Source organism: Musa acuminata, chromosome BXJ1-9, assembly GCF_036884655.1.
Source record: "Musa acuminata AAA Group cultivar baxijiao chromosome BXJ1-9, Cavendish_Baxijiao_AAA, whole genome shotgun sequence".
Classification (NCBI taxonomy): Eukaryota; Viridiplantae; Streptophyta; class Magnoliopsida; order Zingiberales; family Musaceae; genus Musa; species Musa acuminata.
In genome coordinates this window covers 45,372,499-45,399,263 of record NC_088335.1, presented here as the reverse complement: position 1 = coordinate 45,399,263, position 26,765 = coordinate 45,372,499, and the positions used below count along the sequence as shown (strand labels likewise).

At 36.6% G+C, this 26,765-nt stretch overlaps 2 protein-coding genes and 1 pseudogene across 14 annotated transcripts; all 3 read right to left on the bottom strand.

Annotated features, from left to right (window-relative positions):
* Positions 1 to 1,905: 1,905 nt before the first annotated feature.
* On the bottom strand, positions 1,906 to 17,424 carry LOC135585933 (phosphatidate cytidylyltransferase 1-like). Of its 8 annotated transcripts, none has more exons than XM_065084039.1 (15): positions 14,283 to 14,407; positions 14,020 to 14,092; positions 13,432 to 13,662; positions 11,019 to 11,122; positions 10,330 to 10,583; positions 10,032 to 10,183; positions 8,879 to 9,020; positions 7,141 to 7,297; positions 4,725 to 4,772; positions 4,543 to 4,629; positions 3,729 to 3,857; positions 3,599 to 3,655; positions 2,650 to 2,733; positions 2,476 to 2,574; positions 1,906 to 2,264 (listed from the first exon to the last, which is right to left on the bottom strand). In XM_065084039.1, exons 4-14 carry the CDS (start codon positions 11,091 to 11,093, stop codon positions 2,485 to 2,487), a joined length of 1,275 nt encoding a protein of 424 aa, XP_064940111.1. In that variant the 5' UTR covers positions 11,094 to 11,122; positions 13,432 to 13,662; positions 14,020 to 14,092; positions 14,283 to 14,407; the 3' UTR covers positions 1,906 to 2,264; positions 2,476 to 2,484. The 8 variants fall into 8 exon arrangements, with proteins under 8 accessions (XP_064940111.1, XP_064940112.1, XP_064940117.1 ...); XM_065084040.1 differs by having other exon boundaries at positions 1,906 to 2,255; XM_065084038.1 differs by lacking the exon at positions 1,906 to 2,264 and having other exon boundaries at positions 2,332 to 2,574.
* On the bottom strand, positions 15,144 to 15,551 carry LOC135593775 (small ribosomal subunit protein eS28-like; annotated as a pseudogene).
* Positions 15,144 to 25,460, bottom strand: LOC135585261 (probable serine/threonine-protein kinase WNK1). 6 transcript variants are annotated; one of them, XR_010479815.1, is made up of 9 exons: positions 25,097 to 25,460; positions 24,871 to 24,981; positions 24,603 to 24,781; positions 24,287 to 24,507; positions 24,011 to 24,168; positions 23,486 to 23,921; positions 22,291 to 23,393; positions 17,290 to 21,125; positions 15,144 to 15,552 (listed from the first exon to the last, which is right to left on the bottom strand). XR_010479815.1 is itself a non-coding variant. In XM_009420533.3 (7 exons), exons 2-7 carry the CDS (start codon positions 24,889 to 24,891, stop codon positions 22,939 to 22,941), a joined length of 1,470 nt encoding a protein of 489 aa, XP_009418808.2. In that variant the 5' UTR covers positions 24,892 to 24,981; positions 25,097 to 25,460; the 3' UTR covers positions 22,178 to 22,938. The 6 variants fall into 6 exon arrangements, 2 of the variants coding, with proteins under 2 accessions (XP_009418808.2, XP_064940109.1); XR_010479814.1 differs by having other exon boundaries at positions 24,603 to 24,830; positions 24,944 to 24,981; XR_010479812.1 differs by lacking the exons at positions 24,871 to 24,981; positions 25,097 to 25,460 and having other exon boundaries at positions 17,290 to 17,341; positions 17,444 to 21,125; positions 24,603 to 24,840.
* Between the last annotated feature and the right edge of the window lie 1,305 nt (positions 25,461 to 26,765).

Here is a 26,765-nt window from a genome sequence, read left to right as displayed (position 1 = left end):
GATCACAAGTTAAAGTGATTTTCGAATCGGCTTTCTTACCGAAATCGTCTTTATCGTACGAACGTCGTTTAAAATCGTCGAAAGTATTCCGTTGCACTAATTCACCCCCCCCCCTCTCTTAGTACTCTTGATCCTAACAGCTACGGGGCTCGAGATGCGATCATGACAAAGTACCTCACCGAAGTGCAGAAGTTAGCTTACAGTTTCTCCCGACTCAATGTGTTAAGAGTTTCTCACGTAGAAAATGCCCAAGCTGATGCACTCGCCATGTTAATATCCACCTGAGCTCCGAGAGAGGGCTGGTTGTTAGGCGAGATACTACTGACCCAAACCATTAAGAAGAATGATGTGTCTACAATAAGAGAATAATCGAGTTGGAAGGATGAGATCCTACACTACAAGAGAGATAAGACACTGCCGACTGACCCACCGTGGCCTAAAGAGTTAAGCATTATCAAGTATACATAATTAATGATCGTCTATAGCGCAAGTCCTTTAGTCAATCACTCCTCAGATGTTTAACATCCCAAGAGGCTGAGAGGGTGCTCGCCAAGATGCATGAAGGTGGTTGGTTACCCATGATCGCCAGTGGCATCGTTGTCCATCAACACCAACATTAAAATCATCTTTTTACTTTTTGTTTTTATGTTTTAGTTGATAAAACTAACAACGTCAGGATAAATAAATAGACTTACATGTTACACTTTTGTACTTTGTTAATTATAAAGATACTAATATAATTTAAATTAAAAATTAAAATATTAAAGATAATTAAATATAAAGAGTAATATGTAATTATCCCCTTGACGACGATGGCAAAACTGAAAGTTTCCTATTCTTAATCAAGCCAAATGCTCCGTGGGTTTTAGCTGTCCGACTCCAGACAGCGATCGGGCTCGATTGGTGCCGTGTCGAAACGACGACGGCAGCTGGCTTCAAGGGGCGGGGGGACCCACGTCAAAAAGAAGCACACAAATTGTCGATCTGGACTCCGCTAGTGGCTGTCGGATTCGACCCAGAAAAGGGGTTCGATTGTTGACGTGGCACTTGGAGGGTCCCGCTTGACCGAAAGGAGAGAATGAATCTTGGCGGAGGCTGTTCGAGGCGCCGCAGCGGAAGATGGAGGAGCCAATGATTTGTGACATTATACGTGTCGTTTGGCGTGTGGCGATGACTTGGGTGTCGCGCTCGAGAGAGGGTTCACCGAAACTAAAAAAGGAAAAAAATTCCACGCACCAAACACGACGACTCATAGTTTATGTGACATGCGTCCAAATCATCACTGTAATAGCCGATTGCAAGGATGAAATCATACAGATAAATAGGAAGCTTCATCACAAGATTAGCAAATGAATGTAAACGAAAAAATAGTGCTAATCAAATTTTACTTCGCAGGTCCCATAAGGATTTTGAAGCTTATGAATTATGATATTAAATTCCTTAAATTGCTCATAAAATCTTGAATGCATTTAACGCGATCTAACAAAGCCTATAAAGACATACAGGTGACTAATAGAAATGCAGTACCGTTAAAGATCGTGTGGGTTCGAATCTTGGGATTAGAAATCCCGGAGAAGAATATGCAAATCACAACTAGTATACGCATGAAGAGAAAACTGTTGTAAACTTTGAAGGAAAACAAACGACAAAACTATAACTCATCTAAGGTGATAAAGATAATCCATAAACATGATGTTCCCATGATGAATTTTTGTACACTTAGAGAATCCAAAATCATCTGATTTGTTTGTTCCATTAAATTTTGTAACAAATTAAAGCCACAATACCTCAGACCTATGTGTTTATATCATTCCTAAGGGAGAAAGAAGCATAATAAACATACATCCAGAAAGGGTTTGCATAAAAGAGTAAAATAGGTACAACATCATCAGCAAAAAGTGCTCATCCTCCAGAAAATGACGTTTTAGCATTCAATCCTCATTGTTTTCTAATCATTTCAGTGCATTACCAAAATATACTTCAATGTATGAGATTCTAGATCAATGATTCTCAGTACATCTAATCCTCAACTTTATATAGATGCATGACACCAGCTTACTCCAACCTGGACAAACACATGCAAGAAGATATAGTATGTTTCCGTGGTGCTGGACCTGATCCAGTTGCAGTCATGCTGCAAGCTAATATGGTGCAAAAACTATTTACAAGCAGTTTCAAAGATCAACAGTTTCACGAGTTCCATCCATTCAATGGTGTATCATAAGATGGTGCCAAATATATAATGATTCTGGAGTCTGGCCATCCTAGGTTATCAATTTCAAATAGAATAGTGTTAGTAACATGGAAAGAGAGTGAATAACTTGCAAAGGATGCATGAGAAGCTCAAGACTATATCAAGCTTTTGAGCAGAAGATTGTTAAGATGTAATTTAAAAAGGGCTATGCACGATTCTAAGACAACCTTAAGAAGCAGCAATAGGCAACATAATGTACATAAAACATAGGCAATAATTACACGAAGAAACTAGGCTTGCAACAGTTGCCTGGCTTGAAAGATATTCCCAAGTTGCTCATATAGAAACTGTTGCTCCTCAAAGGTAAGGTTCCTTAATATCTGCATGATGTTCAAAACATTTGGAATAGCATACCAAGGTGTGAGCAAAGGAAGGAATTCATGGAAACACCATACCTGCTCCAAAATCATCTCAACTGACAAACTTTGAGGCATGACAAATGATTGATGGTATATGTATGCAAAAACGGCCATGACCATCTGCAACAAAAGGAAACATAAGAACTTTTTCGTATTATGGCAACCTGGAGTAGTTATAATTACGGGCACCAACTCAGTGTCACAATTCAAGAAAAATTGATGATTCAAGTCACAGGTTGGCACTTCTGCCTACATGAGCATATTAAGTATAGCATGTTCCTTATTAACATTTGAAGAAAGAACTGAAACTCTATTTCTTAGAATCTTATTATTCTCAGCTCCTGAATTTGCCAAGTAACTTAATATTTGATGTCAAATTCTTAAAGCAGTGAAATATATCTTGAGTCAAGAGCATATAAGAGTTCTGCGATGAATAAAAGCCACTAATACTATCTTGAATAAACAATAGAAAACCAAACAAAATAAAATTCAAATGAACCATATCATGCATATTTTTTAAGCACAAAAACTTAATACTTACACATGAGAGTATTGCAAGACAAGAAGGTTAACACCATACTTAATATTTAACTTCAATGTAAATCAAACAGCTTAAATGAGCAAAAACCAGCTTTGCGTGTCCAAACCACTTCATGTTTGGGTCATTGATTGATGGGTTACGTATGGGGCTGGATTATGCTTTGTCATATAAAAACTAGAAGCTTGCATCGTATGACTGGTAAACTTAGCTCAAACTTAATAAAACATATATTTCAAAACTGATGCAACACATAAACGACAGTTGCATCGAATATGACCATCTAATTTGATTGGTTAATATAGTATTTACTTAGGCTGGATTTGAGAAATGCAACATGTGATGTTTGTGTTTAATAGGAATGTAATTTCTCTAGGCACTCCAGGCAGGAGGTTATACTAGCTGGGGTAAGTAGTTGAAGTTTAATGTCAAGGACCAGCAACTTACTTGGCAATCCATTCTGTCAGTAATTCCACCATGTCCAGGAATGCTGTCACCGAAGTCCTAGAAATTGAAAAAAATAAATATTACCAAGAAGTCTTCTGGGTCCTCAAAACGTAAATGTCTAATATATCACCTTAAGTTTGAAGGCACGTTTAAAACCACTTGCAAAGAATCCTCCAAATGGTGCTATGATTGATGCAAACAGACCAAGAGCTAAAGCATGCCACTGCACAGGCAAAATTGCTACTTCTTTCCAAGGAAACTGCAGAAAAGGAAAAGTCAGATATAAATTGAAACAACTCAACAACGAGAAAAATATTACTTCCATGAACAAATCAAATGAAGAAAGACACCGACAAAACAAGTAAATCAACAAGATCAAAATTTAGAAACTATTTCATGTTTCAATTAGATATGACCATTGCATTGATAGTTCTCCAAGATACTAATCAGGAATCTCAAAGATGATTAAAGACACATGTAATTTCTAAAGGTCATCATGACAACTGGTTTGGTCAATTACTCTTTACCACACAATCAACCACATAAATTAGTTTGGATTGAACAAATAAACAAATAAATCAATCATGTACTGGCAAGGGTTATTATAAGAGATGCAACTGGGTATGATTGGTATACGATAATAAATGACCTTATTCTCTGTTATATTCGGAAATTAAATAACTATTTATGTCTAAATCTCTTGATTGTTGAATAAACTATAGCAATTTACAAAGAAAACCAAAGAAGATTGATTTTTTAAGGCCAAGATGATTTTTTTTTCTTTTGCTAAGAAGGCCAAGAATTTGCATGGGCCAACAACAAAAGGGAGCAGAAAAGATAAATAAGGAGCCATAAAATAATTATTTTTCTGCAAAAAAATGAGTGAAATTAAATGCACTAGTTCAAAGATAAAAGCATATCCCAGCAGTTTTGAGTGTTTTTACCCACTGATGCATGCATCTAGGTACTGAAAAATATTCTGGTTTAAACAACGTGCCAGGATCACAATGCAGCCATCCAGTTGATAAGTCCTACAAATAGTCCATTTGGTCAGTAAAGTGGAAAAGCATCATATAGCTCATAATCAAGCTGATAATTGCTTGGATAATTGTATTGGGTTAGTTACCTTTCTAGGACATGTAAGCCATTGGAACTGGCCCATTATATTTGCTAACTGCAAAATAACATTAAGAAAATTAAATGACCAAAAATCAACAGTAGCTTGCTGCAAAAGCTATCCCTGTTGGTTCAGCCTCCATATACACATACGTTGACAACTCACATTCAAATATTACAAATTTAAATAACAAACAACGAAAAATTGTAAGGACAAATACCAACAAGAGAAGACTTGAATCAATGGTCACAATTAGACCCTTGTTAAAAGCTCATACAAATTGTGTTGATCAGACCGGAAAAACATATAACTGATTAGTGTCATCTGAAATATTTTTAAAATGTTACTATTTTGATATTACAAGTCCTAAATATCAATTTTTCTTTGAAAAAAAGGTGTATTTACAAGCATGGTTTCAATGCCGATCATACATATCAATCGGTATTTATCGACCTGAATAAGGGCCGACAAACGGACCATATAACTCTACAGTGGCTAGTACACAATCTGTCAAGGTGCCAAAACTGGTATCAGACTTGGGTTTTAAACCAAATTACATTGCCTCACTAGGCTTCAGGTTCCTAAAAAAGTAATTAGTTGTCCTAAATAATACATATAAACTAAAAACATTCTATGTTTTACTTGAATCCTTGAGTGAAAGTTGTAAATGAGCTTTGAATAACAACAGTGAAAATTTATTACCAGTAGTTTCATATTTTTCTTGATCAATTGATGAAATTTACTTAACCATAGATAGTAAGATTCGTTTCATCATCGACAATCTAATGTTGGAGATAGGAAAAAAAAAAGAAGAGATTTTTCAATAGGACCACTAATAATTCCTCGGAAACATATAATTTGGTATCATAAAATCATAATGCAGTGTGGTAACATATTACTGTTCATGTTCTATAAAAAGCTTTTAGAAAGGCATGGCCAATGCACAAGACTTCCACCAAATGCGAGTTCTAAGAGGGTCAATGTATGTAGTCTTATCTCTGAATATAAAGAGGTTTCCATGACTCAGACCCTGATCTCCCAAGTTGCAAGGAAGCAACTTTATTGTTATACTAAGTCTCAGCCTCTATCACAAAACTTGTCTTCTACCATGCTGAATAAATCATTGCCAAACACAAAGGAATTTCTGAATATGCACTGAAAATGTAACCAACCAGAAAATTAGTTTTTTTCATGGCAAACACTTGATAGAATGTAGTATAGATAAGGTACGTTATGATCATCCTTTGTAGCTAACACATTCAAAGAAAACGAGACTCCAAAAATTTATTTATTCGACTTTAAACAACTGATTATTACAATTGGAAAACAAGGCTTCAATCAAGAAAGAATGGTCCCATGATATCATCCTGATTGAATCTTACCAAATCTTGGTCTTTCTGAAAAAGAAAAAAACTGTATAATTGTTTTAGTTGCAACACATGACATGTTGAAAGTGTGACGTTCCCAACTTCTCAATAGATGAATAAAATGCCCAACATTTGCATCATTCTATGTAAATACTGTTCATGATAAATACAAACAAAGACAGCTGGTCTGTTTATGTGTGCATTGTTACTAACATATCTTCTCTGGCAACAAACCACTAGTTGGAACAAGATCCTATATGCCAGCCATTAAATATACATAGCAAGAGATTCAATGGCTTGATCTCTTACATTACTGAGCTACTTAATAGGTTCAAACATCTAAAAATTCTATTTTTTCTATCACAATATTCCTTCTAAAGTGAGAAAGGTTTAGAGGCCTTTCATGTATATTTATGTGCCAGAAAATATAGTTTCAATTCCAACACCAGACAAGTTTAACTTGGGTTGAAAATATGTTCTTCGCTTATTCATTTGTTATGCCATGTTAGTAGTAGGCAAAATTTTAATGGTTTGAACTTTGAAGTAATTATTTTTTAGTATAATAAGAGACTTAAGAAGAGTGGATGAGTCTTTAATGAAGATGCTTTGCAACAATGAAATCCATCTCATTTTGCTCAAAGCCTATCTATCAACATGAGCATCTTCCCTCTTCTCTTATCTTTTCCTTTCTTTCCATTAGAATATCCTCCCTTATTCTTCAAATTTCTTCTTGCAGGTCCCTCTTGCTATTATCTCTTCTCATCTGTTTTTATTCTTTCATTTATAATTCAGACATCAGTACATCATAAATATATATCACCAAAATGAACATAAGAGAGAGAAAGAAAAAGAAATACATTTAAGAATGTTACTAACAAAGTTCATGACATGAAACCCCATTGTCTGCATATATACATATATGGGTCTCGCATTTCCAACAGTAGCCTAGATGCATTATCTGCCTTATATGAACTAAAAAAACTGCTTATGTAATAAAAAGAAAATAAACAGACTAAAAAGTATAATGCATAGTCAACAAACAAGTTGATGATGCTCACCATGAAGGCAGAGATCAATGTCGTGATTGATGCCCCAATAAAACCCTCCCAAGTTTTCTTTGGAGATAGTTTGATCAATGGTGTTCTCCCAAAAAAGAACCCAAAAAAATATGCAGCAATGTCATTGATAATAATAAGTGATGCTGGTAAGAGAAACCTGTAAAGGGGCAATATTCATCCTTCATAGTTTTACTACAAACATAAAACTTTGAATCACAAGAAATCTGAAAAGCATGCTAGAAATAATAAACGAGGTATTCTAAGCTAAAATTCAAAACATACAATTGAGAACACTACAATTACTCTGTTCCTGGAGCAGTTAAAAAGATACCATTCAAATATATAGATCATATAGTCCACATTGTTCTTTCATATGAATGTATCATGGAGATGAAAAAAGTCCAAAGAAATTGAAACTGAAAATTTTTTGATATTTTCTATCTTGCACTAGAATTCTCTTTTCAGATAAGTGATGCTATACTCATATAAGTGATTTTAATACACTCATTCTATAATCTTAGGACATGATTGTTGTTATAGTTATTCTTTTCTGTACACATAACAGGTGTGTCATATAGCAGCACTTCTCAATACTTCAAATAAGTAACAATGAAGAAATGTGTTTGAATAAGAAAGCAGATATTATCAGGATACTGTATCTTGGAGATACCTGATGGTTCTCTCAGGAGGAATTGATGTTTTTTATGTCATTATTATTAAGCATCAAATTATTGTTAATAGAGTGAAATTGATACATCTTTTATTATCTGCTATCTCCAGAGCACTATGTTCCAAAGATTAACTTCTAGTAAGTACTAGAAGCCTGCACATGTATAGCACATGAGACACTGTCATTACCCAGGATGAGAAGATAATCATTAATCAATCATTTGAATATTCCTAAAGGAGAAGAAAAAATTTATCATTGATGCCTGGGTTGCATAACAGCCCTAGTTGCATGCAAGGCGAACAATGTTACAGAAGCATAGTTCCCATGGTATAACTAAATATTTTTATTGCTGTTTCTAAGGTGCATTTATCCTATATTTTAGAAAAGAATGTCTTTCTAAAGCACTCCCATGCTGATTAATGGCTGGCATAATAGATGCCATTGGCATATATAGGCGCATCTTCATAGTTAGGAAAGAGAACTGATGGAAGTGAAAGGAAAAAGGAAGAGAATATATAAAACAATCTTAAAAGGAACCACAACATCTCCAACAATGGACAAAGAGAAGAAAAGAGGGGAGGGGGAAGTTTTTAACCTTCAGAAATTTGGCAAATTGAGATGCAGGGAGATTTTTAACCTTTTTTTTTTAAATATATAGAGAGAGTTTGAAGGGGCATTGAACAAGGGCCCTTGTTTCAGGGTGCCGATGCTCATCCAGTACAAAGACCATTGGGGTGTAGATGCTAATAAATCTGAAAAAAGACTCTTTTTTCTGTGAAGATTTGATGTACCAAATGATCAAGTGTATTGAGTCATATTAGCATTCTATTCAGTATCCATGGAGTAACAAAATAAACAATAAGTACAATCATCTAAGCTTTTTAAACAATACAGCCAAAAACTTTGATAATGCCAAAAACTTTGATAACGATGTCATACTATTTCAGAGAGAGAGAGAGAGAGAGAGAGAGAGATGCCATGCCTTTGAAAGTAAATTACTCTAGAAGACATTGACAATAGTCAACTTCTCATAAATGGAAAATTGGAATAAGATCAATAGAAGTTTACCAAAATATACCCTCGAATATGTTTGCGACGGTGAAAGCAGATTGCACAAATACCATTAGAAGAATCATGTGTGTCCACGCATATTGGCTGAACTGATACTTATACATCTTCTTCTTAAGTGTAAGAATAAACCACACAAAACCTATGCCACATGAAATGATATTGATCATTCCTCTAATAGTAATTTTGAGTCACAAAACACTCCCATTATAAGAAATAAATTGCATGATAGCATTAATAGGTGATGCTTCTAATTAAGAGAGGCCAGTTGTAGACCAATGAGGTACTAACTGGGTGTACTACATGATTTAAGTTTCATGCAAAATTCCATGCAAAATTGGAAAAAAGAAGAATTTGATGCAAAATCACTGGTTCAAGAATAGAGGAGGAATCCTATCTATGGGAGTTAAAACAGTTTCTCCAACTGAGACCAGAAACAAAATGATAACAAGTTACACTTTCTCATATGGTTTCCAATTACAAAACAAAATTAACCATATCAAACTAGTTATTGTAGGATATAAAATTATTTACATAATTTCAGCAAAAGACCAACTATCAACTCATTGGCAACAGAGATGCTTTGTCTTCTATCGTCCACTCTCAAATTTAAAAAAAGGAACAATTCATTGGAGTAATCTTGAAAGGGTAATAAAATTTAACAAACACTTTCAGTTTCAAATTTTACGTTTTCAGCCTTTTTTACGATCTAGAATTGGCTTCAAAGTCAAAGTCTCATATTGAACTTATTCTTGAAAGATCTGGAATTATCTTTAGAATATATGCATTGGAAAGAAAAGATAAAAATTCTACATCCCTCTCTTCTTGCACATCTTGTTTTTATTTTCACTACAAATGGAATGGATTGTGTTCCTTATCACTCTATTGCTTATGAATTTGTTTACTACTTTTGTAATCATTGTCCACTTGTCCATAAAATAAGATGTCAAATTCTACTGAGGAATAGGAAAAATCTTAGGTCACCATTAGTATGTTTGGGTATGTACTAAATCAAAAGGAAAAAGATAGAAAGACAGCACATAATATTATTAACACAATAAAGCACATAATAAGCAGATGCCATAATAATGTTATTACATGAAAATGCCTTGTTAATATGACAAACATTGTGAAAACTAAAAGAAAATATAACCTGCAATATACAGGAAATAGCAAATAAACATCTGATATTTAATAAGGCCGCTAACAAGCTGATACAACAATTTATCTGAAGTCACAGTGTTGACAAGCTGCCGGCTAAGAAAGCGCCCGTAAGTAAACAACACTGCAGTGAAGAAAAAATGCCTGCAAAGTGAAAAATAAAAAATCATACCACATTAGTGCCAACCTCAAAGTCTCCATTTACCAATGAAGAAAAGTTACAAAAAATTAACAGAAGCTATTCAAACCAATGGAACTGCAAAAATAGCAAAACGAGACCCAAGATATACCAATTTAACAGCCTAAACCCTGGAAGCTGTCTTTCTTCATTGGCTCTTCTGAGTAGATTAAAAAGCTCCTTGGCCATAAAAATTTGGATGACGACGATCAACGCCCATATATAGAGATGGCCCATATAGATTATAAAAGTGAAGCCCCCTATCATCCACACTGATGAATAAGTACGAATAAGCATTGATTTGTATTTATTGCGGTCATTAACAAGCAATTTTGATCCATTTGCTTTATTTGCATCTGCAGAAACCTGAAAAGAAAGATTTACATTCTCTAAATGTTTCATAAAAACTATAATGATATAACATCATACTATGCATCCAGTAAACAAAGAAAATTTGATTAATTGACAAAGACAAAAACAACAGATTGCACCCAACAACAATTTGCTGTGTATCTCTTTACGGAAAATGGTAGTCTCATAGCAATATGCATATCATTCCATCCGACACCTGATTTGCATTAAGTTCACAGCAACCCCACAAATGAAATATAGGAAGACATAAAACAAATTAAATTAAATGCATCAATCATATCAATCCATCAAAACAATGATTGTGATGTACGCTACCAGACATTTCAAAAAATGAAAACCTAAGCTTCTTAACTTGTGTACATCTGAAAACCAAAGAATATTAGTGAATCCACATTTGTTAAACAGAACATCAACAATGCAGCAACCCACCTCACTAGGGCGTTTACGATGTCGAATTCGTCCCAAATAATTTGGAGTGTCACTGGAGCCACTGTCTTTATGCATGGCAACTTGATTCTTCGTAATCCACCAGGCTAACCAAAAATGACAATATAGAAGTTACTAGGAAATTAAAAGGTATGTATCTAAAAGGTATATATCCTAAAGCGATAATTTAGAGAGAATATACCTGAGATAGATCATAATGAAGTTTGTTTTTAAGCACACTTTAATGCAAAAGACACATAAAAGTAACAACAGGAATATAAAGAAATAAAACAGTATACTCCAATGCATACTTTTAGATAATTCTCATAAATTACTTTCATTATAACAGGCTTAAGAATTAAAAGAATCTCTCTTTAGTGAAAACAAAGAGAGGATGCATCATTTAAACTGATTACACAAGTACAGTCTGAAGCACTTATTTTATACATAGTTATATTCCAACATGTAATGAAGTAACAGCTAATGATAACTGAACCATGCGGGCTGATACCTACACTTCTTAAGAAGATATTAAGCCATATGACAAGTCCTAACACAACCACAGGTTTGCGAACAAGAAAAGCATGGGATACCATGCCAAATTGGATCCTGTACAGCCTTTCTCTGCTTACGCATTGACCCTCCTTGATCCAGCACAGGAACCTTGTGTAGTGAGCTGTTGTTTCTTTACACACAATACGCAATCCTTGAAACCAGAAAAAATGGAATGAATTCTTACACATGCAAAGGCACATGTCTAGTGTTGATAGCTTACCAGCATCAAAACCCTCTATTGGAAATGCGAGACACATTAAGCATCTCAACATGCCATAGACAACCTACTGAACCATTCATCGTAAACATTGCATGACATCTATCCAAAAATATATTTGAAGGCAAATGTATTTTATATGCTTGTTGCATGTGCACTAAGTTTATACATGACCTATAAAATTTGGTCACTCTGACACATCTACAAAAGCAGCCACATAAAACACTATTTAAATTTAAACCATATATAATCAATGGCAAAGACATTTAGCACATGTACTCCATGACTTACCACTACTTTTTACACCGTCACTATCTTGTCATCCCCCTCAATTAATGGTCATCAAAAAACTCCCAATTTCTAAAGAAATCTCATCCTAGACAAGTGTTAAAATCAAATAGAAAGACACTCATGTTAATGGTTCATATCACTGAAGATGCAATTCTATCAGAAATCTCCTAGATTATGATTGATGCCTTTTAATTATTCTGTCAACTTTCCTTAACTAATTGTCACTCCAAAACTACAATAATTAAATAGCGTCACCTGGGGGTCAGGTAAATTCAGCATTACAATATTGTTTCTAAGGACATCATACTAATCCCGTACTAGTTGATAGGTAGCAATGTAGTTTTGCAACATCTAATTCGAGTAACCACCGAATGCAAACAATCCAGAGAGAATGGATCTTGATAGGTAGATTCTTCAGAATCTTCTTCATCTCCTATCAGCTCAAAAATCATTGGTGTAAATGTCTGTTAACAACTATGACTCCTCTTAAGTCACAACGACTAGTGAGAAGCCAACCATGCAGTAGATTGAAAAGAAAGGCAAAATTTCTTGAGATTGACACTGCCCAAAAGTGCTGATATACGTCCTAGAATGTGTATAAGAAACTTAAGTGTAGTCAAACATGCTAAACGCCAAAAGGCACCACGGTCCCAAAATGTTCAAAACGCTAGGCACTCGCTCGAGCGAAGCAAGACACTCATGAATATTATAATTTAAAAATTATATATCATGATTAATAAAAACAAAGTAAAACTAAAATAATATATCAAACTTGCATTCATTTAAAATACCAAACCACATTGTTCACTACAGCAGGCAGCTGTTGTTCTCAACTGATCCAGCGCACAATGATGTGCAACTTTCCATGCACTAAGTTGTATGTTATGCATGTACAGTACCTCCTAATGTTGTTCGTACAACATCAGGTGTCCAATGAATTCATACAAACTAAGGCACAGACCGACTTTATGTGGGAATGCTGAAATGCTGTTTCCACTAAAAGCTTTCCAACCAATCAACAAAACGTAACAAACACTCATTGCATGCATACTAGATTCTTGTAAAACCAAATTCCAAACCGCTTACAATTGATCGGGTAGAAAACATAACCTCTAGATATTTCATAGAAAAAAAATCCAAAACTCAAGCATAAAAACATCCAAAGAAACAATTCCAAATACTCAAAATTCGACACATCAAAATTAAGGGAAAACGAGGTTCGTAGGACGGTAGAAGGGCAGCGGTGAACGAAGAAGAGGGGAAGAGGGGGAAAGAGGGGAAGAGTGGGGGAGACGGGGGACTGCGGTGAACGGGGCAGAGGTAGGAGGGAGGAGGAGAAAGAGAGAGATATACCTGGAGGGAGGGGAAGAAGCCGCCGCCGCTGCCGCCGTCGTTCGCCGGTGGGAGGAACTCCGCCGCCGCGAGGAACGCAGTGGGGGAAAGGACTTCGACGTTAGGGCACAGGCGGGTGGTGGTTTCTGCGACAGATACCTGGTTCAATCGAACCAGATGAGTGTTTTGCTTCGACTCACGCTCGAGCTGGCCTAAGTTTAACCAGGCGGGCGCCCGGCCCTCCCAGGGTACCTTCAAGTGACAGAGGCTCGATCTTTAGTTCCGTCTCAGAATAGCTTGATGTTTCGACCAACAAACATCATCAACCCTAGAGTTCTGCTTCCGCAGCAAATTCTAGTAGTGTCGATTTCGAAGAACAAACCATCGTTGTTCTCCTTTTTTTTCCATCTTAAGCATCTATGACCCTTCAAAACAACTCACGGCTACACCCTGTAAGTAACTATAGATCAAAAAGGCGAGCCAGGACACAAAGCACCGAAGCAAAAGGCATCCAGATACCCACCACAGACGACCCTGCGATAGAAAGTTCCCAGCAAGGAAGGGCAAAGACAGCCCGAAAGAGGGAGGAAAAAGCGGCTCCAATCTTACCTTTCCCTGAAGAACTCGCTCTCCGCCGCTGCTCAACAAGAACAACCCTGGTAGCGGAAAAGAGAAATCACACCTATCACAAAGGACAAACAAGATTGGTCTTTGGGTGAATCAATTACTAGCTAAATCAAACCCGCCGCCAACCCTTTCCCAGCAATTCCGGAGCTGTGGGGGAAGGGAAGTCAAACCAACGATGAACAAAAAGATGATTGCCATCTCCGCAAAAGAAATTGGAGTAATAGCACCAAAGATTCGACTTTTACCTCGGGGAAAGCAGGGATGACCGTCTCGGGAGCGGAAGTCGAGCTCTCCTATCTCTTTGGGCTTCCTCCAAATGGATTTGGGGAGCGACGGCCACTGAATGGCAGATTTAACACAGGTGTGATGTGATGGCAGGAGGAACGGTGCCCGTGATATTTAGACGGGTATTTTTGCATAACCACCCTCATGTAAGTAGTTAATTACGTAAAACGAATAATTGCATTACTACTTTTATAACTTAGGTCTATTAAAAAGTTGGAATCATAAAAACACCCCTATAGTATGTGCTATAGTTTATTTCGAAGGGTACTGATGTGATTGCGAACACAAGAATAAGGAATATATATAATATATAAAGGGGAATTTCGAAATTCTATAATTGTGGTGGGTTTATATGCATTAAAGGAATAAGGGTTAGACAATACATATATTTATAATCCATTTGTTTCTCGGAATATATAAAGTGGGAAATTATATGGTGTATAATTTACATCAATATTGTTTTCTGGAAAAAGTGTCGGAATGACAGGATTACCCCTAAACATTGTCGTTGCAAGGCATTGGGAGTGGTAGTGGTGTTAACCATGATAATATAAGGGCATATCCTATGTAATTATATTTTTAGAGGGCTTATATGCATAAAACGAAAAAAAAATTATACTTCTTCATGTGTATATTGTTGATTTCTATATTTAGTTATTCAGTGAATTTTAATAGAACAGAGATTAAATTTGTTTAATGAACCTTTTAATTATTTACTCATCAATGTTAATAGATCAGACTAAAGATCAAATGGAGAGTAAAAATGATGAAATAATAGTTGTTCTAATTCTAGTAACAAAAAAAGAATTAGATGCGAGGGATCAGACACAAGTACCACATTTTCAACTTAATAAGCACCAAACAAAATGATTCCAAGAGTTCAATAAAAGTGATAGTTGTGGCATTTGGTCAAGCTAGCAATGGTATCGCACACCACACCAAAGTGCCATAATAGGGCAAATAACTAATCTACCACAAAACTGCATCATGTTCATGTGCACATCCATGCAGGATTCACCGAGGGAATACGATCAGCGCAATCTCCTCGCTTCCCTTTCGGACTCGAGGAGAGTGAGGATATCACCTTCCCTTACTGGACCTTTCACGTTCCTCATGATGAGACGATTTTGATCATCCAAGAACTTGACCCTGACCTAAGTCACTTGACCTCTGGATCCGGTACGACCCATCACCTTGACGACGACTGCAAGCTTAGCTTGAGTATCCATGCTGCAGAAAGACAAGTTACACAATCTGATCAGATAAGGTATTGGTGGATCCTGCTATTTTTTTATGAAACAAAAGCAACATAACTATGGAAAAGAGACGAAACATAGTAAGCATAGCATGTCCAACGAATTAAATGTTGCAGGTCTTGGTTGAAGAATCACATGGTTCAGGTTTGTAACGTTGATTTAGCACAGAATAGCAGTAGAAGTCATCAAGCATGACCTTGTAAAACAAATAAAGCCTTTAAAAGACAGCATGTATGGTTTCCTCGACAAAAGCTTACAATGAAAACAGCACATGATATCCTGAAACTAATCCATCAATTACAAGTAAAATAAACACAAATATATCAAAAGGGAAAATGAAAATCTATTGAATTCTACCAACAAACCTTAAGATGGTTGGTTCTTAGGATGTACTAATCCTCATATACATTGTCAATAACCAGTTCCTTGTGTCAAATAAGAGGATGAAATTGTACTGAAACGCTCAAACATTGATACACAAGTCTCGACTAAGACTATGATTGAGGTACAAAATATATTGCATGGAGTTTGAAAGTTACATAACAATGCCTCAAAGAGGAACAGAAGGGGAAAAAAACAATACCTAAATTAGTTCAAAAAGTTGAAATTAAAATTAAAATGTCTAAGCAGACATTCCAAAGCATCCTACTATTTTGATTTTGAATATGTACACAAGCTGTATCCTAATAGTAAGAATTTCAATCTTTTCAAAACCATTAGAATACATTTGAACAATCAAGTTCTAAAAATCCATTAATCGTAGGGGCGGCGCAGGTGCAAGAAACTAATTTTTTAGGACAAATTAGCTTGTCAGCAGTATAAATGGCAAAGGCAACACCGTGATGTTAGTGGTGTAGACAGCAGAAGGCTTCCTTCAGAAGATGTTTAAAAACCACAACTTAAAATAACTAAATCTTCCAAAACATTATGAATAATTCTGATAGGTTCTAGGGATTTTGTCACTCATATAAATACATACAGCCATTATGGTATATAATCTTTACGTCTACAAACATATAAACAGCACATACATATGAACATAAAAATAAATGCCAGTATGGATCTCAACATCATATGACAAGGGCTTAAGCAGCAAAAGAAAAAAAAATAACACCAAGAAAAACTCTTTGCTTCTGGCAAAGCCTGAAACTGACATCAAAATAAACTAGATTAACTATTTCAACATCTCTCTTTACTTCGATCAATTGCTGTAGTGTAATAATGACCGGGCAAACTTTGTTAAAAGGGGTCACAGGAACCAACTCATGCCTAGGGAAAAATTAGCAAATTAAATATATTGTTCTTGTTCAGTATTATGTATAACAAGGCATGGTTTGTTGAAGAAAATTAAGACAAATGATTCATGTTGCTTTAGCACATACATCAGTAACATGAAAAATTAAGTCTCTTCTAGCCCAATACGCTACTACTCCAATCAACACTTGAGCTAGAATATATCTAATACAAGAAGAAGTCCGAAAAGGAACAATAGCACCTATGCAAAATGATAGATATGTAAATGCGTCACAGAAAGATCAAGAAGCGCTGAGCTTCAAACCCAAAAAACATTAAAAAAAAAAGTGAACTTTTACAATGATACATATCAATCCCCAAGTCCCTTGAGGAATTTATCGTAAACAGAGTAGCCTAGGGAACAAGTTGAGAGAAATAACAAGAGGACACATCGAAGAAACAAATTCTTCTTCCTAACCTCTCAAGGACCGCCTCCGGAAGAAGCCTAAACCGTCAGCTGAGAGCGCGAACTATGGAGACCGAAGCAAGACTTACTCGTAGTCAGATAACGAAAAGATCGAGTTTGGAGATGACAAACGAGGATCGACAAGGGTGAGCAGGCACGCACGTACCTCGGATGCAGCGTTGGCAGAACCCTAATTCCCGGCTCTCCTTACAGACGGTGATACGACACATTAGCATCCTTGGATTCACAGAATTTACGGTAATACCATCGTCACTCCCCTGCGGGTTGGCGTTATTGACTCGGATCCACATCCCAGATCCGATTGGATCCGACCCGCTCCTGGTCTCTTAACCCACCAATTCTTCCCACTCATTCTTAAACATAGGGAATAATTCATAATTCATTTTCAACAACTTGGAAAAGGTGTAATTAAACATAATTCATTTTAATTTGAGCATTGATTCCTAAACACTCAAGCTTATCATTACCAATTCTCTCAAGATGATTTGGATGAATAGAAATGCCAACCTCAATCTTAGAACCTTTAATTCAGAGTTCTATCCTAAAAATATGTGTCATATTTGAGTATGACATTGAAGATAAGATTACCCTTATAGCCCTTTATCCTTAGCTCCATCGTCTCTCTTTCAATCGTGGCTCTTATCTCCTCGTCGTCACCATTGCCCCTGAATTATGAACGTTAAGTGATAAGAATAAAATTATCTAATCACATCATCACTTAACTAGTCACCCGAGTCCCATCACAAAGTATGTCATCTCTGCAAGGCATATTACCCCTTGGACCCTTAGTCTAGTTTTGACCGAGAGGCCTACCCCCTTCATATGTTCATTGGTTGCCTCACATAACATTCATAGCTCACTTCTAAAAGTATCTCACCTTAGCGACTCTTCTCTTGTCGTCTCCTTCGACGTTCTCAATAACTAGAAGTTCTTTGGTTTTAATTTCTCCCCCTTCCACTGTATGAAAAAATTAAGTAACTATGTTAAAAGAGAGTTCTAGTATCACCACTCAACTTTTACATTAGGGGAACAAAGAAAGAGGGAGGAGGGCTTCTTGTTGTTAGATCGAGGAATGACGGGAGTGAAAAAGAAGATTTCGACAACCAAGAAGGCAAGGAAGTAGGGAGGGGCTTTCTTTGCCTTTGCTTGATGAAGGATGACGGAGGCGATAATGAGGACCACAAGGGTAATCTTATTTTAAAAAAATTAAAAAAATACTTTGTCAAAATAAAGCAGGGGTGCTATGTGAAAAACAAAATAAAAACTTGATTATTTTAGGAAATTTGCTAAAACACAAATCATATCATTATAAACACCATGGAAATGATACAAACCCACCATTTACTATCGTCATACATGCATTATCCTCTTCCCCTCCATCCATTACACACACAAGATCCACCCATGGCAACAGAGGAATGAAGAATGAAGCTACAATACAGAGGATTCGAAGAACATGTCGCTCAGCAGAAAAGATAGCCGAAGGTGAGGGTGAACAAAGCAGCAGCAGCAGCAGCAGTGGCCGAGAACGACGAGGTTGCTGTGCCGGAGGTGGGGCTGGGGGCGGGAGCCTCGGCCGCGGCGGCCTTCTCCACTAAGGAAGAGGCCATCACGACTGCGATCATGGCGACGGCAAAGAGCCTGAGCTTGAGAGCTGCCTCCATTGCTGCTACTAACGGAAGGAGGGAAAAGTAGAGAAGGAGATGGTGGGAATGCAGTTATGGTTGTGGAAGAAGGAGAGCTTTTTATAAGGGAAGGCTGTGTATAGTTTTGGACTGCACAGGCTGGCTTCCTTCTTCTACCATGGATTCACAAGCTGTAGGGTTTTCTTTTCTTTGCTTGAGGAGAAGGGGCTGTCCACAAGTTGGTGCAATACTTTTAGCTGGCATGACAGTTGCATGACCCATATTTTGAGCTGTCTCTCATCTGTATGGAGCAACCACCATTGTTAGATAGATTGATTGATTGATTGATTGATTTCTTTCTTGTTTGCAGCTACTACATGTTCTTTAAAGTACCGTAGAAGCATAACTGCCAAACTAGCGGCAATCCCATTGAGGTCCTCCCTGCAGGAGCTCCTCAAGAATCCAGAGATTTGACAGACTGACTGTAATATTCTGCTGAATCCTTGGCTATTAGAAAAGACCCAAGAACAGAGCACATGAGATACCTTTTGACGGAGCTGGTTCTCTGCACATCATCCCTCTTTGTCCTGTCATGGGAATGGTGGTCTTTAGAATACCGCTACTAGGAAAAAAATATATATGGTTGATCGTATTTACCAATCCGACATGATCCGAATCTATAGGTATAAACTTATCTAAGGTACTTCCAAGATATGTGAGGTGTGGAGGTTAAGAGGACTAATCCCTGTCTCTATCTAAGGTGTGAAGGTTGAAAAGACCAACCCTTACCTTCGTACGTAGAGGTCCCGAAGAGATGGGGAGGTCATAAAACTTCTCGTCCAACCAATGTGTGTCCTTAGTAGAGAGAAAAGTTTCAAATCATCTTTCACCCATTTGCCCGCGTGGATAAGATTTCAAAACATGTCTAAGGCAAATAGTTCATGTCCCCTCTCGTGTTGCGCACGTGGACAAGAGGTCAAAAGGGGATCATTGGAGGTGATTAGAGGTTATCTCCCCCATAAAATATTCTATAAAATATTCTATCACTTTGTGATTAGGTATAATAACTCGTCTTCAACATGATGAGCAGAGGCTTACTTCTTTTGACGACTCAACTCATACATTTCAGGTTATTAACTTGGGTAATACAGGGACCGAGTTGAAAATTCTCTCATAAACTCAGTTTTCATCCCGAAAGCACCTCGAAAGCTTGAAGTTTCTATCTTAAAGACACCTTGGACAATCCTATACATACTAGTTTGAACCATCCTCCTTTGTGATGTCATATCTAATTGTCCTTTCCTATTAGAGAATGATCGAATGAAATAACTGACATATTAATTTTGTTGAAATTATACACTAATTCAAAATGTTTAAGCTCACCTTATTACTAGTATATTTATCAAGTCCTTATTAGCCCTATAATGCCTCTCAGATCAACAGATTTTAGAACTCCTTAATTTATTTCAAACCAAGAATTCTACTCAATTAAGGGTTGTCATGATCCTCCTTGATCAACGAAGACAAGTCTAGGTATCCAAAATATGTCTTGGACCAAAGATCTTACTATATATATATATATATATATATATATGTCTGTCTGTCTGACTCCAGTGTGCTGTTTACCAGCCATTCTGGAAAAGATTTGATCTGGTTTCTGAGCTGCCATGATGTTGAGGACTTGCTATATACTAACATTTGATTCTTGGTTTCTATACCATATGCAGACAGTTTGATAATTTCTTGCTAAAGCCAGTAATAGTTAGGTGTATGTTTTACTCAGTTTCATAGACTGCATTTTTTGCTGTAAGAAGCTTTTGTTTTGGATCTTCAGCATATAAATCTTTTTTGTCCCATGAAATCTGGCAGCTCACATATTATATCATTTCATTCATGTTGCTTTTGCTCATCTGATCTCACAGAGTTTTATGTGAGGTACCTCATGAATAAAAAGATAGCCTGCAATCAAATCTTTTGAAAGAATTAGACTTGAGGGGAAAGCTGGTAGGATTGATGCTATTAGAAAAGAGAATACTGCTAGAAAGAAAAACAATCTTCTTCTACATTAACTGATACCTGACCAAGTCATAAATTGGAAGGAGGAAAAGTGCAAGTAAACCATGTAGGCAACTCAAAACTTCAACCCAATAGATTTTTCCTTCCTGAAATCTTCACTCCAACTCATGATCTCATCATCTCTGACTGGACAGAGAAGACAGACAGTTAGTATGAAGCCTGAGGTTTAAATCTTCAATCAAATTTGTGCATGGACTAATTTTTACTCATCTTTTTGTCAGTAAAAGTTATTTAAAAAAGAAGCAGAACATACTGATTTAGATCCTGATGTGCTTGCCATATTTCTGATGAGTCCTTTGTCATGATTAAAAGGCGATGTATCTAAAGAATATTAATTTGATAACCCATTAACCAGCTTGTGAATAAATGAGCTTCATCATATGAACAAAACCCAGGTCTACTATCAAACAGACACCTTTGGCCAACTCCACTGGTGTCAGTTTTGGCACTTTCATGGAAGTAGATCCCAAAGAGGTGTATGTGCCTGTACATATCATGGTATGTGATCTATAAACAAGATGGACTTGCTTTTGATCAAGCAAAGGAAGTGCTCTTGATTCCTCCTCATCACAAAGATTCTTTCTACCTTGCTATCCACCACAATCTGAGTCGATGCTTTTGACCATATCATAAAGCTGACTTCTAAAAGTTTTTTTGTCATTTTCTCACATTCAACTGCGGACCTTTTTAACTATCAGTTTCCATCCATTTCCTGATCTCTCTACAGTATTACTTTGTTTATGGCTATCTTTATCACCTTTGATTCTTGAGAGCATGTGATGGAAGCCACTGTAGGCCTATTAGCAGCAACTGCAAGGCTGGCTCTGACTTTTCAACCTCTTCAGTGGACACTCATTGTCTGGCTTGTGCCATTCAATGAAGATCAACACCAGCCTCGATATTTCAAAGAAAGAGGCTTAAAGAACACAGACAGCAACTGAAGGAACTAGCAAACAGTTAAAGTACAGGTTTTGATATTTGATTCATTCATTTAATGATTTAGATAGTCAATTACAACCTTTCAGCAAAAATTTTGAAGTTCCAATGACCTACTAGGCTAATTACAGTTATCTTACAGCAGCAGATTCACAGTGAACATGCTGAAGCTGTTAAAGGAACTTAGTAAAGGCTTGCTAAACCCGAAAATGGAAATTAACATAGTGACATGATTAAGCTCATTAAGCAAGTGAAATGTTTCTCATGCTCTTGGGAAAATCTTATAACGTAAAACAAGTTAGTGTTTATTTTAGTACAACAGACCTCATCTATCCGAGTAGGAAAATCAACTTACATGAAACAGCGAAAGAATATGCGAACAACGATACATTTCAGTGCATCTCACTATTGCTGTACAAGAAAGCAGGTGGAGAGATGATATTCAGACTGCCAGTGTATTTGTAAAAAGGCTTCTCCGATGTTAATTATCAACAGGAAGGACTTGGTTCTAGTAAGAGCACGTGGCGCAATGGCTCCAGCATAGAAGTTCCTTCTTGTGAACATTATCTCAGGGGCCACCTGCAGTGTTCAGTTTCTCCGCTGCTACCCAGAATTTACATCAGCAGGAGCCATCTTAAGCATAGAGGCACAGTTTGTATCACTTTGATGTATATGGAAGGAGTTATGATTGCCTGAAAGGGAGGACTCCACTATTCTTTCTATATTGGTAGAGTCTGGGGTTGGATGCAGCATTCTTTTGGATACTGTCATCTGTTGGTTGATCTGTTCTTGTAGCTCAATCTAGCACCTTGCCTTGTCATGACTGATCTCATTTTAATAGCCATTGATTAATTTTTTGGGTGTAGTGAACTGGTAACTCCCCTCTGGTAATTCAAGAGACTGTTACTGGTGAGATTCCGAGATTGACTTAACTAGAGATTTCTCACACACTTCTTTTGCAGTCATCAAATTGTAGAACCTCTTCATCCCCCTACAATAGGTTCTAATCATTTACATTCATTGTTGGAGTGATTAAGCCTTGGCCTGTCGATAGCATAGGTGGTCTCCCAGTCATACGAAGCTCGGATCCCTCAACCGGGTACATTAGCTCTTCACATTGACCAGGCATTTCAGCACCCTCAAGTTGGCAACAGTGAACTGATTTCATGTTACTGCAGCATGGATTTCTCAGTGAGAGAGAGTCTAGAAGTGAACCACATGATAAAACATTGGAGGCACAATTCTGGCAGAAAGTAGCTGCAGGAACCCCTGGAGTTCCTTCTAATCTTGGACCTGGCTTCCTCTCCAGTACCAGTGAAGCTACCTCTCTATCAATCATATCTGCTATTCTAGTCACATCATAATCCAGGATAGCCAACTCTGCTACCATCTCCATGGCAACGCTCAATGAAGTATCAGCTTCAATGTCAAAGAGGAAATATATGTTTCGTACATGGCCTGCAAAAACAATACTTAGGTGTCCGTTATCTCTTTTTTGGATCAAAGAATTAATACAAGAAAATTACATTTTGAACTAAAATCACTTGTACCATCTTTGTCTGAAATCCTTAGCCTCAGGAAGATGTTCCCATCTTCCCTTCTGCTTCCCTTGATAGTAATGTCCATAATAGCAGGATGCTCATCTTCGTGACTATTGAGTAGGTCCATTCCAAGCGCTTCCATTTTTGTCACATCGTAGTCCCAGCCATTCTGCAACTCTGTTTCAGGGTGCAAACTCTTTGAAAACTCATTGGTGATAAAGGAAACATTACTTTGGATGAGACCAAGGGAGGGTTGCCCCAAAATACAGTCGATACTGCTGATGTTTCCTTCGTCATAGCTCGAACCAAGATCATCAACTTGTAGAAAAGGATCCTTAAGCAGCTCCCTAGCGGAAAGCCTTTCAGATGCTGTGGCAAGGCATTTTTCAACAAATTGCCTGACCTCAGGATCCTTAACTCTGTACAAAGCTTTGGGTTTGATCCCCTAGCGGTAAAATGAAAGCTATCTTTACTGACATAATAATCAAAACAAGATGCTAAATTGCAATAGAATTGAAAGTTTACAGTTCTTACAGAGATAACTTTCTTGTATATCTGCACCGGGTGGGTGCATTCATTGTATGGGTATTCAAAGGTGACCATTTCCAAGACACACATCCCAAATGAGTAGATGTCCACTAATTCATTGTATTCCTCCTCATACACCTCTGGAGCCATGAATTCTGGTGTGCCTGCAAAATATTTCAAAGACAACATGAAATTGATACTACTAACGACATAAAGGAAGAATTGTGTCTGAGGAATCGATAGAAATCCTTATAGTTGATTCCTAATGTCTATGGCTCATACCAACACAATGGACAGCATGTGATTTCCAGAGCATAGCAGCATGGCCAAGGTCACCGATCTTGACCTCGCCTTGGTTCCCATTAATGAAGATGTTGTCACACTTGAGGTCCCTGTGGATGATAGGGGGTTCATGACTGTGGAGGTAGAGAAGGCCATTAAGAACCTGCCTACACCAATGCTTCACTGCCCTAATATTGACCCTTCTATGCTGTTGCCTATACCTATCCACACATTATCACATGATCAAAAGAAAATCTATGGTCGACAAAATTGCATGATTTCTTGGATCAAACATCTTCCTAACAAATCCACTTACTGCCTAAGAGTGCCAGAGGTGAACAGCTCAGTGACAAAATTGATGTTCCTCTCAGAGGTGTCAACCCAATAGGTATAAAACTTCATAATGTTCTTGTGCTTCAAAGTCTTGAGAAGATGGATTTCACAATAAAGTCTGTCCAGGTTCTCAGGGCTCTGCAGGAAATCATGGAGCTTCACCTGGTTCCAGGCAACCTCAATCCCTTCATACTCATCAAAAGCCCTATAACTGGCATAAAATTACATCAAAAAAAGAAAACAAAACAAACCCAAGATGAGCAGAACTCCATGGATCAGAAGGAATCAGAGCTTGGGTGGTGCAACAGGTGAGAGTGAACATACACAGTCTTTGAAGCACCCTTGCCAAGGATATCATTGAACTGCAGAAACACAAACAAAAAGATGGAACACATTGGCCAACATGGAAACTCCAAAAGCATTGACCTTGAAAGTGAAAGGAATGAATACAATTGAAGGGTTTGTGAGTGCAGGTACCCTGCCATATCTCCCTGTAGGATCAACCTCCACAAATTCTGAGTAATCTGGGTCTTGGACTTGAACACCCATCATTCTGTTTGCCCTCCTGCAGAAGGACTTTGAATGTAAGAAGTGTGGCCAGACACAGATGGCAGCAATTTGGTGTCTGCCACCTACAAGGAGATTGGAGAGGAGAAGTGGAGAAGGCAGGCCAAGTGGTTGAAAGAAGAGAAGACAAGACAAAGATTGGAACAAGGAAATCCAACTCCTGGTTAAATAAAGTATGGGCTGCAAGTAGTGGTAGGGGGTTTCTTAGGCAAATAGGCTTGGGAAGTTTCACCCACCAAGAACATAGATTTTTTTGGTAACTGAACAAGGCTGTTTCATAATTGTTTCTCAGGAGAAATGCCATCCCACTGGATCAGGGCAGATTTATAGCACAAAATTCATTATATATATATATTTATATTTATATTTATTTATTTATTTATTATGGGTGATTGTCCAAGAAATTTCTTTTTTGGGTTTTTTTTTGGGATGGTATTCCTTTTCAAAAATTTTAAGTAGTGATCCTCTATTTTTAATCTTCCAAAAATTTCCCTTTAAAAAAAACTATCATTTTTTTCGCCAATTGTTTACGATGTTTTGTGGGTTGATTTTTATCCACAAAACACAGTACATTGTTTTTAAAATACTATACAGTGTTTTTAAAATAAAAATATTGTACAATATTTTTAAAATAAAATACTAAATAATTTGGGTGAAAAAATATAAGATATTTTTTAGGATATTTTTAAGATTTTTGAAATCGAATATCACTGTCTTAGAATTTTGAGAAGAGGTATCATTCAAGAAAAACTCAAAAAGATAATTTTTTTCTCATATAATCACCATATATATATATATATATATATGTAATTTTAATTTGATTTTATTTCTAATTTTGATTTCTGACAATTGAATATTAAGTATATATTTTATTTTGAAGCCCAAAGAAAAATTATATTAATTAGTCATTCAAAATATATCAGCAGATCTGTGATATGCCCCATCCCAAGAAAACTAAAAACAAAAAGTCAAAAAGATCTACCAAACCTATCAGCTTTGTCAGCTAATTAGTTGGTTTGTCTATTGACATGCTCTATCTGTATCATGTTTAATGTCTTAAATAGGCTCAAAATGTCAATTAGAATAAAGATTAAGGAATAACAATAGTTTCATTAGATAAAATTAGACACACAGATTGCATCCCATAATATTGAGTATAGAATTATTAAGTCATATAATGATTCTTTAATTTATCAATTCAATTAAAACTTATTTTTTAATTGCAATGAGCACATTGGATCACTTTTATTCCTGCCATTTATGTCAAATTGGTAAATTTTATTCTTAAAAATTTACGGATGAAAATTAATGATCAACTAAACTTTATGGAATTGATTACCATGAATGAAAGTTTATATATGACATTGAAGTTAAAGTTTATGGAATTGCAAGAAATTATTTTTTCTATCAAAAAGTTGTATTCTCTCCACATACCAATTCTTTTTTATCAAATTAAGGAGAAAAATACCAAAGTTTTCTAATGGTTCATTGCATTATTAGCTTTACATCTTCACTTCTGTAATTACAAGAATATTCACTTTCTATAGTAGATAGTGCTATGATAATTTCTGAATTGTTA

Coding starts and splice junctions, on each gene's coding strand:
- LOC135585261 (XM_065084037.1), bottom strand. CDS start 25,171: ATGATGGGTGTTCAAGTCCAAGACCCAGATTACTCAGAATTTGTGGAG. Junction 24,982..25,096: donor CTACAGGGAGATATGGCAGG/GTACCTGCACTC, acceptor GTGTTTCTGCAG/TTCAATGATATCCTTGGCAA. Junction 23,394..23,485: donor AAGGATTTCAGACAAAGATG/GTACAAGTGATT, acceptor TTGTTTTTGCAG/GCCATGTACGAAACATATAT.
- LOC135585933 (XM_065084045.1), bottom strand. CDS start 11,093: ATGCATAAAGACAGTGGCTCCAGTGACACTCCAAATTATTTGGGACGA. Junction 7,298..8,878: donor ATATTCGAGGGTATATTTTG/GTAAACTTCTAT, acceptor GCCCCTTTACAG/GTTTCTCTTACCAGCATCAC. Junction 4,773..7,140: donor CATTGATCTCTGCCTTCATG/GTGAGCATCATC, acceptor GTTATTTTGCAG/TTAGCAAATATAATGGGCCA.